General features: G+C 47.8%; 1 protein-coding gene across 8 annotated transcripts in view; it reads left to right on the top strand.

The window, feature by feature from the left end:
* SETD3 (SET domain containing 3, actin N3(tau)-histidine methyltransferase) overlaps positions 1 to 13,636 on the top strand; it is a 78,381-nt gene extending 64,745 nt beyond the window's left edge. For 6 of the 8 annotated variants that reach the window (XM_061395286.1, XM_061395290.1, XM_061395287.1 and 3 more), the window contains 6 exons: positions 280 to 394; positions 5,156 to 5,230; positions 6,166 to 6,332; positions 7,220 to 7,305; positions 10,476 to 10,636; positions 12,315 to 13,636. In XM_061395286.1, coding sequence (XP_061251270.1) covers positions 280 to 394; positions 5,156 to 5,230; positions 6,166 to 6,332; positions 7,220 to 7,305; positions 10,476 to 10,636; positions 12,315 to 12,761 — 1,051 coding nt within the window. In that variant the 3' untranslated portion in view covers positions 12,762 to 13,636. Of the gene's footprint in view, positions 1 to 279; positions 395 to 1,562; positions 1,996 to 5,155; positions 5,231 to 6,165; positions 6,333 to 7,219; positions 7,306 to 10,475; positions 10,637 to 12,314 lie in introns of those variants that run through there. The other 2 variants (XR_009732189.1, XM_061395292.1) reach the window with 2 other exon arrangements.
* The last annotated feature ends 272 nt before the right edge of the window (positions 13,637 to 13,908 follow it).

Here is a 13,908-nt window from a genome sequence, read left to right as displayed (position 1 = left end):
GCCAGCCCTCCTACCAGGCCACTTTCTTCCCCAGAAGCACCCCCACCCTTAACTGCTGACTCCTTGATTGCCCCTGGCTTCCTTTCCTTCCATTCCCTGCCCCCCCCAACCAACCCTAAAAGTAAATTGTAAATGACGATGAAGGTGGCCACTTGTCACCTTTGCAACTTAGGAAAGAATTTTGAGAAGTCAGGTACCTCGATTTTGGTTGAACTGTGACTGCCCTGGGCTCTCTGATGTGCCGGCCCTAATCAGCCTCTTTTCTTTGGATTGTTGCAGGTGGGCGGTCTCTTCCGTTATGACTCGACAAAACCAGATTCCCACGGAGGATGGCTCCCGGGTGACCCTGGCACTTATTCCCCTGTGGGACATGTGCAACCACACCAGCGGCCTGGTGAGCACCCACTGCCCGAGTCGTGTGTAGTCGGGACGGGGCGGGCTTCCTCAGGTCACCCTCCCCACCGCCACTCTTGGGTCCTGCGTAGTCGGGAAGGGGCGGGCTGCTTCAGGTCATTCTCCCCGACCTCCCCTCCCAGAGGAGCAAACAGAACCAAACCTGCCACCTGCCCTGCCCCCCTCGAGTAGAGGCTGGGGGTTTTCTCCCTGTGTTAATCCTGAGGACGGGAGTCTTATGTCACTTTCAGAAGCCACAATGAACAGCATTTATGTGCTAAGCCTAGACATGCATTTTCTTATCTAAGGACCACAGACTAAACCCAAGTTTCTTTTTCCTGATTCTTTAAAAAATACTGATTTATTAAAAAAAAAAAAAAGAAAGAAAGAAAAAAACCTATCTCCTTCCTGCTGTTTCCCCCTGTGTTACTGGTTTTCTCTCCTTGCTGACTGATTTCCAGTTCCTTAAGCTTCTCTGATTCTCTTCTGTCCCCTGGCCCACTCCTTCACCTGATAGGCAAACACGTCCTCAGCCCCCTCAATTAACCTGGTGTTAATTGTCCTGGTGCCCCTGGCGGTGGGGCGGGGGAGGTGCACTTGGCCTCAGAGGACGCTAAGGAGACAGGGAGATGCCGAGATGATGTTTAGTCAGGACGTGCAGAGGAGTCTGCCTCTGTGGCTCAGCGTGCTTTCAGCCGTGAGCCACAGAGGAGAGTGCTGCTCTGTGCAGAGACGGTGTCCGAGAGAGGTTTCCTGAAATCAGTGTCGGAAAGGTAGTCAACTTCAGGATGTTTTGAACTTACATGTTATAATCATATACTGGTTTGGTTAGTTTTTTGTTCATCTTTTCTCACTGTCAGCTTTCTTTGTTATTATTAGCAGTATTATAAATAGATTATAAAAATGCTGCAAATGAGTATTTTACATGTAATTCCACAAAATGGCCAGAACACATGTAACATTTGCCAAACACTTAAGATAGAACACCCTAGTGCTAATCTGGGAAGGTCTAGCAACCAGTACACTCTTAAACTGTAGAGAAGAAGACTTTTTTAATTGTACTTTCGCCTTAATTTAGATATGCTTAATTAGCCGTTTTGAGGTGTTCTTAGCATATTTTATCATATATTTTCATTAATAAAATTTTACATTTTGCTCTTTTCTTTCAGAGCTGTTTTGAACTGATTATCATATTGAAGTTTTAAAATTTTTCGAATAGCTTTTAATCTTTGGCTGTAGCATTTTTGTTTTTCTTCTTTTGGATTAAGACGTTGGTTCCCAGACTTGATTGATTGTTGGGGGTTATTCTTTTCTTTCTTAAATGTAAAAAGCACACATTTATTGTAAACAAAACCTGTGAACCAAAACAGAAGCCTCTGCTACGTGAAGTTCAGGGTTCCCCGCCAGTACCGGGCCCCGTGATCTGTCCCACTCGGTGGCTCCTGGGCAGCTGGCCACTGGCTTTCTGAGAATCTCTCCATGCATTTGCCCGTTCACACAGTCACACACAGACTGGTTTTATGTTGCTTTCATGTATACTACTCACATTTTCCCCCTAAAAGTTAAAGAAAGTTTATCTCGTAATAAAATTACTGAATTGACGACGATGCTCATGCTGTCTTTTTCTACACTCTTCACCAAGTCTTTAAGCCACCGCAGCCCGGCAGGAACACTGCTGCCCTTGAGAAGGCTCATGTGAGATGTTAGTACTTTTCCTTCCAGTGGTTACTTTCTCCACATACTTAATTCTTTCTGCTGCACCTTTGTTGAACTGTTTGCCATCATAATTGTAAGGCTTCATGGGAAATTCTGTCTGGGAGGATTTCAGAATCTGTTTTAACACTGTGAAGTTGCATGTCATACATCTGAACAGGTAATCTCTTTTTTAATGTGAGGTATTTGAAATTAAGGCTTAGCTTTTCAGACAGTAGATTGCTTCTCTGTGTGTGTCTGTCCTGACAGCCATTGTCTGTCTGATCTTTGCCACTGAGGGAGGAGACAGAAATTAGTAACTGGGCAATGCTGCGTGCTTCTGACAGTGTGCCTGCACCTGGTTATGGGGGCAGAAATGGAAGAGTCAGGTTCTGTGACAGTGATTCCAAACCAGCAGCAGCGAAGAAGATCGTGAGGAAGGAAGGGGCTGGCTGGGTGGCTGCCCCGGGCTTGCCGGAGCCTGGCGCAGGGGAACCACTCCCGTCCATAGAGAGAAGCACACAGACAAGTCTGCAGGCATCGTGTTGAGCTGTATCTGAATTCTGCGTGCCTGGGTCAGAACCGGAGGGGGGGCGCCGGTCTGCCTGCCCTTCCTTGAGGGCGGTCCGTTTATACAGAGAAGGCCGCTTCCCAGCCGTCTGGGGCCCCTGTACTCGTGCCCGCAGGTGGAGCATGTTGGACGATCAGCCCTTGGGTTTGAGTCGTGCCTCTGCCAGTCAGGATGAGAATGGCTTTGGGAGGTTCAGGCAGAACCAAGGGAGGTTCTTCCCCAAGGCCTTTTTGTTTGAGTGTTGAAAAGTCTGAAACATTTAGCTGCGCGTCAGGCTTCAGTCTCAAGGGGAAGCCCAGGTGTTTGCAGTGGCAGAAAAGCGCCTGCTCGGCCCCTGACCCTGAAACCTGCACACGCCCACCGCAGGGCCTCTGCACTGACTGCCCCGCTGCCTCCTCAGGCCATGATTTCATTTATCAAGTGTTTAAGCTGTTCTGTAAGTGAAAATGAGCCAGGACAGCTGGCTTCACGACATGCTTGTTGCTTTCCTGTTTCTCACTGGTCTTTGCAGATCACAAGTGTACGGATTTCTCGGTGTGTGTCTACTCAGCTATTGGTTCTGAGGATGCTGGGTTTAGAGAGTAGTGTTGTCTGGCCTGCCTTTCCCTAGACTCAGAAGTAATCTTTTGAGCTGTTGACACCTTTTTTAGGAAATAGCACGTGAAGCTGTCTTGAATTCTGATTCTCCGGGATAAAATGGGGAGATCAGACTTATTAATGAGCATTTACAGACACTCTAGGGCTTCCCTGGTGGCTTAGAGGGTAAAGAATCCACCTGCCAACGCAACAGATGCAGGTTCGATCCTTGGGTTGGGAAGATCCCCTGGAGAAAGAAATTGCACCCCACTCCAGTATTATTGCTTGGGAAATCCCATGGACAGAGGAACCTGGCGGGCTACAGTCTATGGGGCCACAGAGAGTCGGACACGACTAAAGTGACTGAGTTTACACGCACAGACCCTCTAAGATATGGGGGCCTGCCCTGAGGGACCGTATTCTTCCCCTGCTGGAGGTTGCTTTGTCAGGCAGATGTTGTCAAGGGCAGGGGCAGTGTCGGGTGTTAGGCACGGTGAGCCAAGCTGCAGGCCCAGAGGTGGCTGCAGGTCTGGCTGGCAGGGGCAGGTGCACAGATAAATGCCCTGCTGTGGAGTGGGAGAGGCTTTGGGGGGCATGGAGGGAAGGTGGGATGAGGGGAGGCCTCCAGAGAGGCCAGGGCTCAGGCTGAACAGGGGCTGAAGGCAGCTGCAAGCACGAGGCAGCGGGGACAGTGGCCAGGGTGGCAGGTCCAGAGGCCGTAAGGAGGCACAAGGCTTCTTGAAAACTGGCCTTGCTCCAGAATTTGGATCTTTTTTTCTGAAGGCAAAGGAGAGCACCACTGAAAGGCTGTAAACAAGAAGTCAACAGTGTATATCCCCAGGGATGCAGGAGGGCCGGTGCAGGAATTTGAGACCAGTTGGGAGGGTTTTGCACATGATAAGCCAGGCACAAACAAGCAGGGGGGCGATTGGGCAGATGGAACCCAAAGGGCGACCTGGAAGGTGACATGCTGACCAGCTGAGGCCCAGAGAATTAAGTGGGGGTGTAAGTGCTGGGACTGCAGTGTTGCTTCCCCCGCCCCCGCTCCCAGTACAGGAGCGATGAGAGATGCAGGGTTTCCATGTAGTCAGTGATTGGGGGGTTTAGAAACTCACAGTATAGCCTTTAGCATAAAGAAAGTGGATAGGATGCACCTAAGCTGTTCTCTTTTTCTTTTGCTTGTCTGAAAGTTTGAATTTCTCTAGTTTTAGAGTAAAATATGTATATAATTTGGAAACAGGATTTTTCTTTTCCCTGATTCTTGATCCAGTAGAAGACTCACATTGGGTTCTTAGTGGCCAAATAGGAGAAAAAGATGCTATTTCCAAGTCAGTTACAGGCTTCCCTGGTGGCTCAGACGGTAAAGCCTCTGCCTACAATGCTGGAGACCCGGATTTGATCCCTGGGTCGGGAAGATCCCCTGGAAAAGGAAATGGCAACCCACTCCAGTATTCTTGCCTGGAAAATCCCATGGATGGAGTAGCATGGTGGGCTACAGGTGGGCTACAGTCCATGGGGTCGTAAAGAGTTGGACACGACTGAGTGACTTCACTTTCACAATTCTCCTGGGATCCTGCTTCATCCTTGGGGAGCGCTTGTCCTGTGTTGTGGGGTTGGGGGTGGATGGGCTCAAAGGCAGTAACTATGTAACGAATAATTGTATTTGGTTGAGACCAGCAAGGGATAATGTGTACATTTTCCGAAGGGTATGTCCCTCATTGCAGGTTTGGGGTCTTGCAGGAGGATGTCTGGTGTGAACAGAATTAATGAAAATAACTCTGCTCAGTTTGATGAAGCAGGGCCGAATGTACCCCTTTAAGTAGCTTTGGGTGTTTCTTATCCTCTAATGGCCAAAAAAAACAAAAGGCCCTTCTGAGCCAGAGCACTCAGACGCTGTCCTGTCCCCCTCCCTCCCGTGTGCAGATCACCACCGGCTACAACCTGGAAGATGACCGCTGCGAGTGTGTGGCCCTGCAGGACTTCCGGGCCGGAGAGCAGGTGGGTTCCGTCCGAGACCCTCAGCTCACACTGTGCGAGATTTGTGTTTAAGGCTTGTTTGAGGAGCATGTTCTAGGACCCAGAACCAGGATAAACACTTCGTGCTCTGCATGGGACCTTTGGGCCCGCCAGGGAGAAAGATTTGCACAGCTGCCCTACTGTGTGTAACACTGTCCACTGAAAACCAGCTCTGTGTTACGACAGTAGAACAGATTTCTTCCATTATATAAACTGCATTGCTTTCATACCTTTCTCTGTGGATTAGAACCTTCTTTATATGAAGGCTATGTATTTAAGTGGCAAAACCATAAGGGAAGCGGGACCCACAAGAGCTGTCTTCTTATACTTTCTCTTGAACCTGTTTTCAGTAATCATTGGGGTGGGGGTGGGCGGGGCTCAGCCTCTCAGTCCGCTTGCAGATATGCAGGTAAGAACACCTATATTCTGTCAGCCGTGAGCAAGATCTGACACAGGCCACTGACATTCTCGCGGAGACAGAGTGAAAAGTGTCAGCCTAACCAAGTGTCTGGAGGAGAAGTTCATCACCCCTCTGCTACTTGCAGAATTGCCGCAGCCTCTAGAAATGGGTTTCCACCAGACACTCTGGTGGTCAGAGGAGGGGAGAACAAGATGAATTGTAACGTGCAGTTGTAAAGGGACAGTATCGGTGAGCCTGCCGGGAGGGGTTATGATAGAGACCAGGTCGGGGTCTGGCTCCTCTGTGTGCTGGGAGGCCTGGGGGGGCGCTCTCCTCCCCTGGCTGGCCAGCCCGGCGCACGGGGCCTTCAGAACAGGGTGTGGTTCCTTCAGGGCTGTCCATCCTTAGTGTAAAGTCCCGCTAAATGTATGAGAACTGACCCTTTGCCCTGCTTTGTACTGAGAATGGATGTTAAGTTTCTTTTATATCCCTTTATTTTTTCTTTACTGCATCTCAGATTTACATTTTTTATGGCACTCGGTCAAATGCAGAGTTTGTGATCCACAGTGGTTTTTTCTTTGACAATAATTCACACGACAGAGTGAAAATAAAGCTTGGAGTGAGTAAAAGTGACCGGCTCTACGCCATGAAGGCCGAGGTCCTGGCTCGCGCTGGCATCCCAACGTACGTAGACAGTCTGTCAGCTCTCTCCTATGGTCCTTGAAATACTTCCAGTTGCAGAGTGTTTAATTGGCGAGTTAACGCAACTCCTCCGCTGTAGTTTGTCTTAATCCCTTTATCCCTATTATACTGCGAATTTAAACCGTTAGATGTATGGTGATTTACCAGCGTTTTCAGATCAACATAATCATGTCGTTGAAAGCATCCCACAGTCAGTTCCAGGGGATGTGGCCTGAAATCCTCCTTCAGTTAAATCGGTGCCTCCATGTCATTAATGCCTTTCACCTTGAAAAGGTTAATGACCTGGATCAATTTGTTTCATTTAATTCTTTGCCACCATTAGTTTCTGTAATGAAGTCACGATCCTCAGTGATTTCAAGAATTTCTGGTTAAATTTTTTAAGATTTTCTTGCATTTGAGGTGCAAAATGATAAAGAAGACAAGAATTATGATTTATTGGTTCTCCAGGGAATGGAGGAACCATTCTTAATGAAAATGGATTATCTAGACCTTTTTTTTATTGAACTTGTCAATATTTGATGAATGATTAAAATGTGAACTCAACATAAATTATCGTTACCCTCTTGTTAGGAACCGTGGGTGTGCTGGGTTCTCCAGCATGTCGTGTGCCCCGAGGTGAAGGCTGTCAGACCGGCGACCGACCGCTGGCAGTGGCGGTCCCCGCCGTCCTCCCGGGCCAGCCCAGCCCTGCCGCATCTTGCCAGGACTGAACGCTGTGTATTTAGAATTGGGGGGAGAAGCACGGGGGCCTCTGGGTGGCCCGGCGCTCCCTGAGGGTCACCACACCGAGGGCAGGCTTAGAGATCTCCCTGAGGAGCGGGCGGGCAGGAGTGGGCTCCCGGGACTGATGCGGCCTCTTCTCTTGTCAGCTCCAGCGTCTTTGCCCTGCATTTCACGGAGCCGCCCATCTCCGCCCAGCTGCTAGCTTTTCTCCGAGTTTTCTGCATGACCGAAGGTAAATCATCTCAGGGAAAAAAAATGTTGACTTTTTTTTTTTTTTAATTCATGAAGTGTGAGGCAGAGGGATTCAGATTAAAGATAAAACTGCTTAAAATTAAAGCACTTTGGGGGAGGAGGTAAGATGGTAATATTGGAAAAAGAAGAAAATGATGTTTCATCCTGGAAGTTTTTTGTTAAATCCTTGATGTGTTGTCAGTATTCGCTTGTAATAAACAAATAATTCTCTACTGCCTTAGGAAGAAACATATAACATCTTGGACTATCTAACCGTATCAGATTCTACATTTGTAGACGGGAGTTTTTGATGTGTTTATTTACCTGGAATGACAGAGCCTCGGTGTCTGGACGAGTGAGGGGGCAGTTGTCACTGAAGCTGTGGGGTCGGCTGGGGCCTGTGTGGGCCAGAGGCCTTCATCTGTTAACCAGCTCTGTGGTTTGGATCCAAAATCGCCAGCAGGCCTTTTAATGCCAGGCATCCAGTTGGAGTACATAACACTGCAAACAGAACCTGTTTACATTGCAAAATATTCTCGTCAACAGCCTCTTACTACAGGCACAAAAAGAGTTTCATATATATATATATATATATATATATATATATATAGTATTGAGCATTGATTTTATGTTTCTGTAAGATAAGCCACTTGGGGTTTCTGGTACTGAGATGTGACCTATTGCGGTCATGTTTCATTCTTCATTGGAAAATACACTCCTCCAAATCCCCTGGTCCTGAGGTTCCATTGTTAATTGTGTGTGAGTTTGCTCTTGTTGTAAAGCACCTTGGATCCTGTGCACAACAGATTGGGTGGGAAAGAGTGAGCAAGCGAGCAAGTGCCCCCTGATTGAACAGACAAGTGTGAGGCTGTCTGAGCATTGGAGCGAGGGCAGCTGGGCCGGAGCAGAAATGCCGGCCCCTGGAGGGAGCCTGCTGGGCTCTGCCACCCGGCTCCCTGTCTTCATGTCCGCAGCCAGAGAAGTGCTGCCCGGATCTGGCTGGTCATCGGGATGGAGGTGGGAGAATCTGAGTCCCAAAGCAGAGAGAGGTCACTTGGACCCCAACTGCAGAGCCCAGAGACATGCATGATGGTCCTCATTCCTTGTTCATAGCCACACTGCTCTGGACTCCCCGTCACTTGAGTGAGAGCTTGTGCTTCTGGGTGTGGTGGTGAGCCATCACTCCAGCTTAGTGGACACGAGTTTACGGTTAACTGTGGGCTTTTCTTGCGTATCAGGTAGGGTTACAGAGTTGAGTGTCACATGTCACAGTTCATGGTCTGAAGAAGCTTATAACTAAGATCAATGATGACGATGACGACCCCTGGAGTCTGGGAGCCCCACTCTGTGCGGGGCTCTTGTAATAAACAAATAATTCTCTACTGCATTGGGAGAAAACTTACAGATAATCTTGGATTATCTAACCGTGTCAGAGTCTGCATTTACAAAGGACTATGGTGCAGGCTGTTCATTCTCAGCCACCTTGTAGGAGGGAGGCAGGGCTTCCCACTTGACTGACATAGAAACTCCTGTGCCATGAGGAGAGGAACTTGGTCACTCAGCTCACAGGCAGTGACCTGGACTTGAGAGCCTGTGCCCAGGCCCCCTGTGGCTCCTGCTGGTTTGCAGGAGTTGCGTCCATGGAAGAGGTCCTTGCGCTGCGGGGCCTTTGACACGGAGCCAGACTGGGGGCCACCAAACCACGCTCTCATGGTGGTTGGGGTGGGGGAGAAGCGGGGTGGTGAGGAGCCCTGTGAGTGCAGAGAATCCAGGATGGGTCTGTGAGTCAGGGAAGAGGGGAAAGAAGCCTGCTCCCGGAGGCTGTGTTCATTTCCCGAGTGTTGCGGAAAGGTGGATGGCCTTTCCTAGGTTTCATCTCCAGTGTGTGAAGTCAGGTCGGTTTCACTGAAAAGCAGCAGAGAGAAAGCTCTGCTTCAGCTCCTTGGCTTCCCAGCATTCATTAAAGGGTGAAACTCGAGTAGCTTGAGGAAGAAAAAAGATAGGAACCTTAGTATTGGGGACTTCTAAAAAGATACCTCTTCCACCCAAGAAGTTTATATTCTTTATACAAAGAATAAAACTATAGGCTCAAAAATGTAAAAATCCTGAATTTTTTCATGATCTTTTGCTAACAAACGCAACTTAATAAATTTGTTTTTGAATATTAGATTAACTTCTATTAAAAAACCCTGCTTTTGAATCGTTTTAGGTTCGTTGATTCTCTTTAGTTTCTCTGCAGTCACAGACAGTTTGTCATGTCAAGACAATTGATGCGTTCTTTGAATCATTCTCACTAATACTAATAAAAGTTTGGTTTGCTGGCAGCAGAAGTTCTTCCATTTGAATTGTAAATAGTGACAGCTGTGGGGCATTTTGCTCTGAAAGAGACACTGTCTCATAATTACATAAGAAGCACGGGTGTGCTTCTTGAGCGTGAATAGGATCGGCACGTTTTGGTCTTTTGAAGATAATGTGCCAGGAGATAAAGTGCTCAGAGCAGTTGCTGAATTCTTTCCTCTTCTTACATGTATTTGAAGGTAATTGAGATGTGCACTTGTGTTTATTTGTAATTCCTATTTAAATGCCTGACAAGTGAGGGGTATAGGCACATTTTTTTCATTAAGATTTTTCTGGTCCATTTTCTTGTTTCACTTTGTGGTTTACTTGTTACAAGATGAGACAGATAGCTTTGTCAGGTCAGCCACTGGAACTGGTACCATGAGATTTCAATCTGGAAGGGTCACTGGGCCCTTGTGCTGCTGTTTGTCTTCCCTGATTGCATTGCTTACCTGGATGTCTCTTCTACCCAGTAGGTGTGACTGGGCTCACAGTTTGTGGGAAGGGTGTTCTCAGAATAAGGGGTGTGTCTCTCCAGATGGTCTTTAAGAAGCATCTTCTGAAACCATCTAAAGGCTCTCAGGACCCCTCTTAAAAGCAATGAGACTCGGAGTGCTGGCCAAGCAAGGCTTGATCTGGATGCCGATCAAGGAGACCTCCCCGCTTTTTCCTTCCCTGAGACAGGGCAAGCTCTGACCCTGCTCTGACTGACCGGGGAGAAGGGAGCACTTCGCCGCGGGCGAGGACGCTGCTGGGAGGCTGTTTGGTGAGGTGGCCGCTGGTTAGTATGAAAGGAGTGCTGTTTCCCTAACAGACACTGTTTGCTTCCTGTAGAGGAGCTGAAAGAACACTTGCTGGGAGACAGTGCCATTGACAGAATCTTCACCTTGGGGAACTCTGAGTACCCCGTCAGCTGGGACAACGAGGTCAGACTGTGGACGTTTCTTGAAGACCGAGCCTCGCTTCTTCTGAAAACATATAAGACAACCATTGAGGTGATTCAGTTGATCAAGCAAGGATTTGTGCTTTGTCATGTTTTAAAAGATTTTTCATGAGAGATTCTTTTTTATTAAAAGTTTATTTATTTCAATTGGAGGCGATTTACTTTATAATATTATAGTGGTTTTTGCCATACATTGACATGAATCAGCCATGGGTGTATATGTGTCCCCCATCCTGAATATCCCTCCACCTCCCTCCCTATCTCATCCCTCAGAGTCATCCCAGTGCACCAGCCCTGAGCACCCTGTCTCATGCATTGAACCTGGACTGGCAATCTATTTCACGTATGATAATATACATGTTTCAATGCTATTCTCTCAAATCATCCCACCCTCGCCTTCTCCCATGGAGTCCAAAAGTCTATTCTTTACATTTGTGTCTCTTTTGCTATCTTGTATATAGGGTCATTGTTACCATCTTTCTAAATTCCATATATATGCGCTAATATACTGTATTGGTGTTTTTATTTCTGACTTACTTTACTCTCTGTAATAGGCTCCAGTTTCATCCACCTCATTAGGACTGATTCAAATGCATTATTTTTAATGGCTGAGTAACATTCCATTGTGTTTATGTACCACAGCTTTCTCATCCATTCGTCTATTGATGGACATCTAGGTTGCTTCCATGTCCTGGCTATTGTCAACAGTGCTGTGATGAACACTGGGGTACACGTGTCTCTTTCAGTTCTGGTTTCCTCGGTGTGTATGCCCAGCAGTGGGATTGCTGGGTTGTATGGCAGTTCCATTTCCAGTTTTTTAAGGAATCTCCACACTGTTCTCCATAGTAGCTGTACTAACTTGCATTCCCACCAACAGTGTAAGAGGGTTCCCTTTTCTTTGCATCCTCTCCAGCATTTATTGTTTGTAGACTTTTTGATAGTGGCCATTCTGACCGGCATGAAATGGTACCTCATTGTGGTTTTGATTTGCATTTCTCTGATAATGAGTGATGTTGAGCATCTTTTCTCATGAGAGATTCTTAAATGTAAATTACTGTAATTATTTAGCAAAATCATTGCGTATTTGACATTTTTCATTCAACTTATTTGGAGAAGGAAATGGCAACCCACTCCAGGATTCTTGCCTGGGAAATCCCATGGGCAGAGGAGCCTGGTGGGCTACAGCCCACCAGGTTGTAGAAGAGCTGGGCACGACAGCGACTAAACAACAAGAGCCAAATTTAACTTACTAATGTTTTTCTACTTAACACGTTTACCCTCACCAAAAGAGCCACAAGGCATTATTGATTAGAAGATAAATTTTTAAATTCTTTAATGCTTTTTTATAATTTGTGATTCATACGATACAAGCAAATGTAAGTTTTTATTTGTGCTTTCAAAGTTTCCTCCTGGGTCACTTGACTTCAAATACCCATCATTCATCCAACATCCAAGCACTGTGTGATTTAGGCTCCTCTTTTTTGTTTGACCATCATTTATTTAGATATAATTTACATACAGTGAAATTCATACTTCTGAAGTGTATGCTTGGGTGTAAGTATACAGTCATGCAGCCACCCCCACAATCGAGTTCCCGAACCTTCTCCCCTCCCCACCCCCCAGTTTCCCGTGTGTGCCCTCGTCCCCGGCAATAACTGACGTGCCTTCCGCTGCTATAGTTTACCAGTTCAGCGACTTGTGATAGTTGATTTTGCTGTTTCCTTTTCCAGGAAGATAAGTCCTTCTTGAAAAACCATGACCTTTCCGCCCGTGCCACCATGGCCATCAAGTTGCGCCTAGGTGAGAAGGAGATACTGGAGAGAGCTGTCAAGAGCGCGGCCGCGAACCGGGAGTTCTACCGGCGGCAGATGGAGGAGCGCGCGCCGCTGCCCAAGTACGAGGAGGGCGGCGCCGGGCTGCTGGAGGGCGTGGCGGACTCGCAGCTGCCGCTGGTGCTGAGGAACCTGGAGGGGGAGGCGGGCGCGCAGGAAGCCTTGACCCTCAGCGAGGCCGTCCGCAGGGCCCAGGCCGCAGAGCACGGGCTCGTCAACGGCGAAAGCTCTATCCCCAACGGGACCAGGTCAGAGAAGGAAACTTTAACTCAAGAGGAAAGTAAAAGAGCGGCTGGAGACGCCAAAGAACCTTCTTCCGACAGCGCCGAGGACGTTGCAAAGTAGCCCCGGGTTCGGCCGAGGTTATGAACAGGCCCGTTTACATCGCTGTGTTTCCCTGTTCACGGTTTTCTTTCTGCTGAGAGAAAAATATGTTTTTGCTGCTTTATATAAAAATGATTTTTTTAAGTTATTTAAAAAATCTAGCTTCCCTTTCTGATTATGATTGCCATCTTGCTTCTAGGCCAAACCAACCAGTTGCCCAAGCAGAACACAGAGGGGAGAGGCACCTCGGAAGGTTCTGCAGGCCCTCTGCTGGCAGACACCTTTTCTTCCTGGGAAAGGATGCCGCTCCCGGTCCGCTGTGCTGCTGTGGGCCTGGCCTCAGCAGCCAGGGGCAGGCCCGCCCCGCCTCCTGCTTGACGGGGGCGCTCGGGGGTGCCCAGCGGAAAACGGGCTTGAGGTTAGGGAACCTGGGAGCCTGGGCAAAAGAAATGAAATCCTTTCATTTTTTTTTTTCCCTAAAAAAATAATGCCCCAGTACCAAAAGAAAAGGAAAGGTGGCAACCTTATTTTTAATAGTTTTAAGTGTTGATGATAATCCTAATGATATAAATACGCAGAGACACACACACACACACACACACATATCTAGTGATTTCTAAAGATTTGTTTACTTTGTGTTTTGTTTTACTGTGCTAAGAACTTGTCCTTCCTCCTGGAATCAAAGTAGGACATGCGTATCCTGCCCCTGAATTTCCGCGTTGGCTCTGATTGTGAAGCGGTGCGTTCGCCCTCCATCCTGGCTCGGAGCGCCCGTGAGGGCCCCGCTCTGTGTTCAGGCGAGGCCGCTCCGGCTTCTCTGGTTGTCGCAACAAGCTAGAGATTTTCAAAGCTACACTTTTGAGTAAAAAGCCTTATTAAAAGGAAAACGTGATTAATATTTTTGTCTATTCCTTTTCTTTGGAGCGTGACAGGCCTCTTGAGTCGAAAGTGAAAGTGTTAGTTGCTCAGTCGAGTCCTGCTCTTTGTGGCCCCAGGGACTGTAGCCGGCCAAGCTCCTCTGTCCATGGGAGTTCCCAGGCAAGAATACTGGAGTGGGTAGCCATTCCCTTCTCCAGGGGATCTTCTGGGCCCAGGGATTCAACCCAGGTCTCCTGCATTGCAGGCGGATTCTTTACCTTCTGAGCCACCAGGGGAGCTTTTATGTAAA

Source organism: Bos javanicus, chromosome 21 (assembly GCF_032452875.1).
Source record: "Bos javanicus breed banteng chromosome 21, ARS-OSU_banteng_1.0, whole genome shotgun sequence".
NCBI classification, from domain to species: Eukaryota; Metazoa; Chordata; class Mammalia; order Artiodactyla; family Bovidae; genus Bos; species Bos javanicus.
Note: the sequence above shows the minus strand (reverse complement) of the source record. Positions and strands in the feature narration are given on the sequence as shown.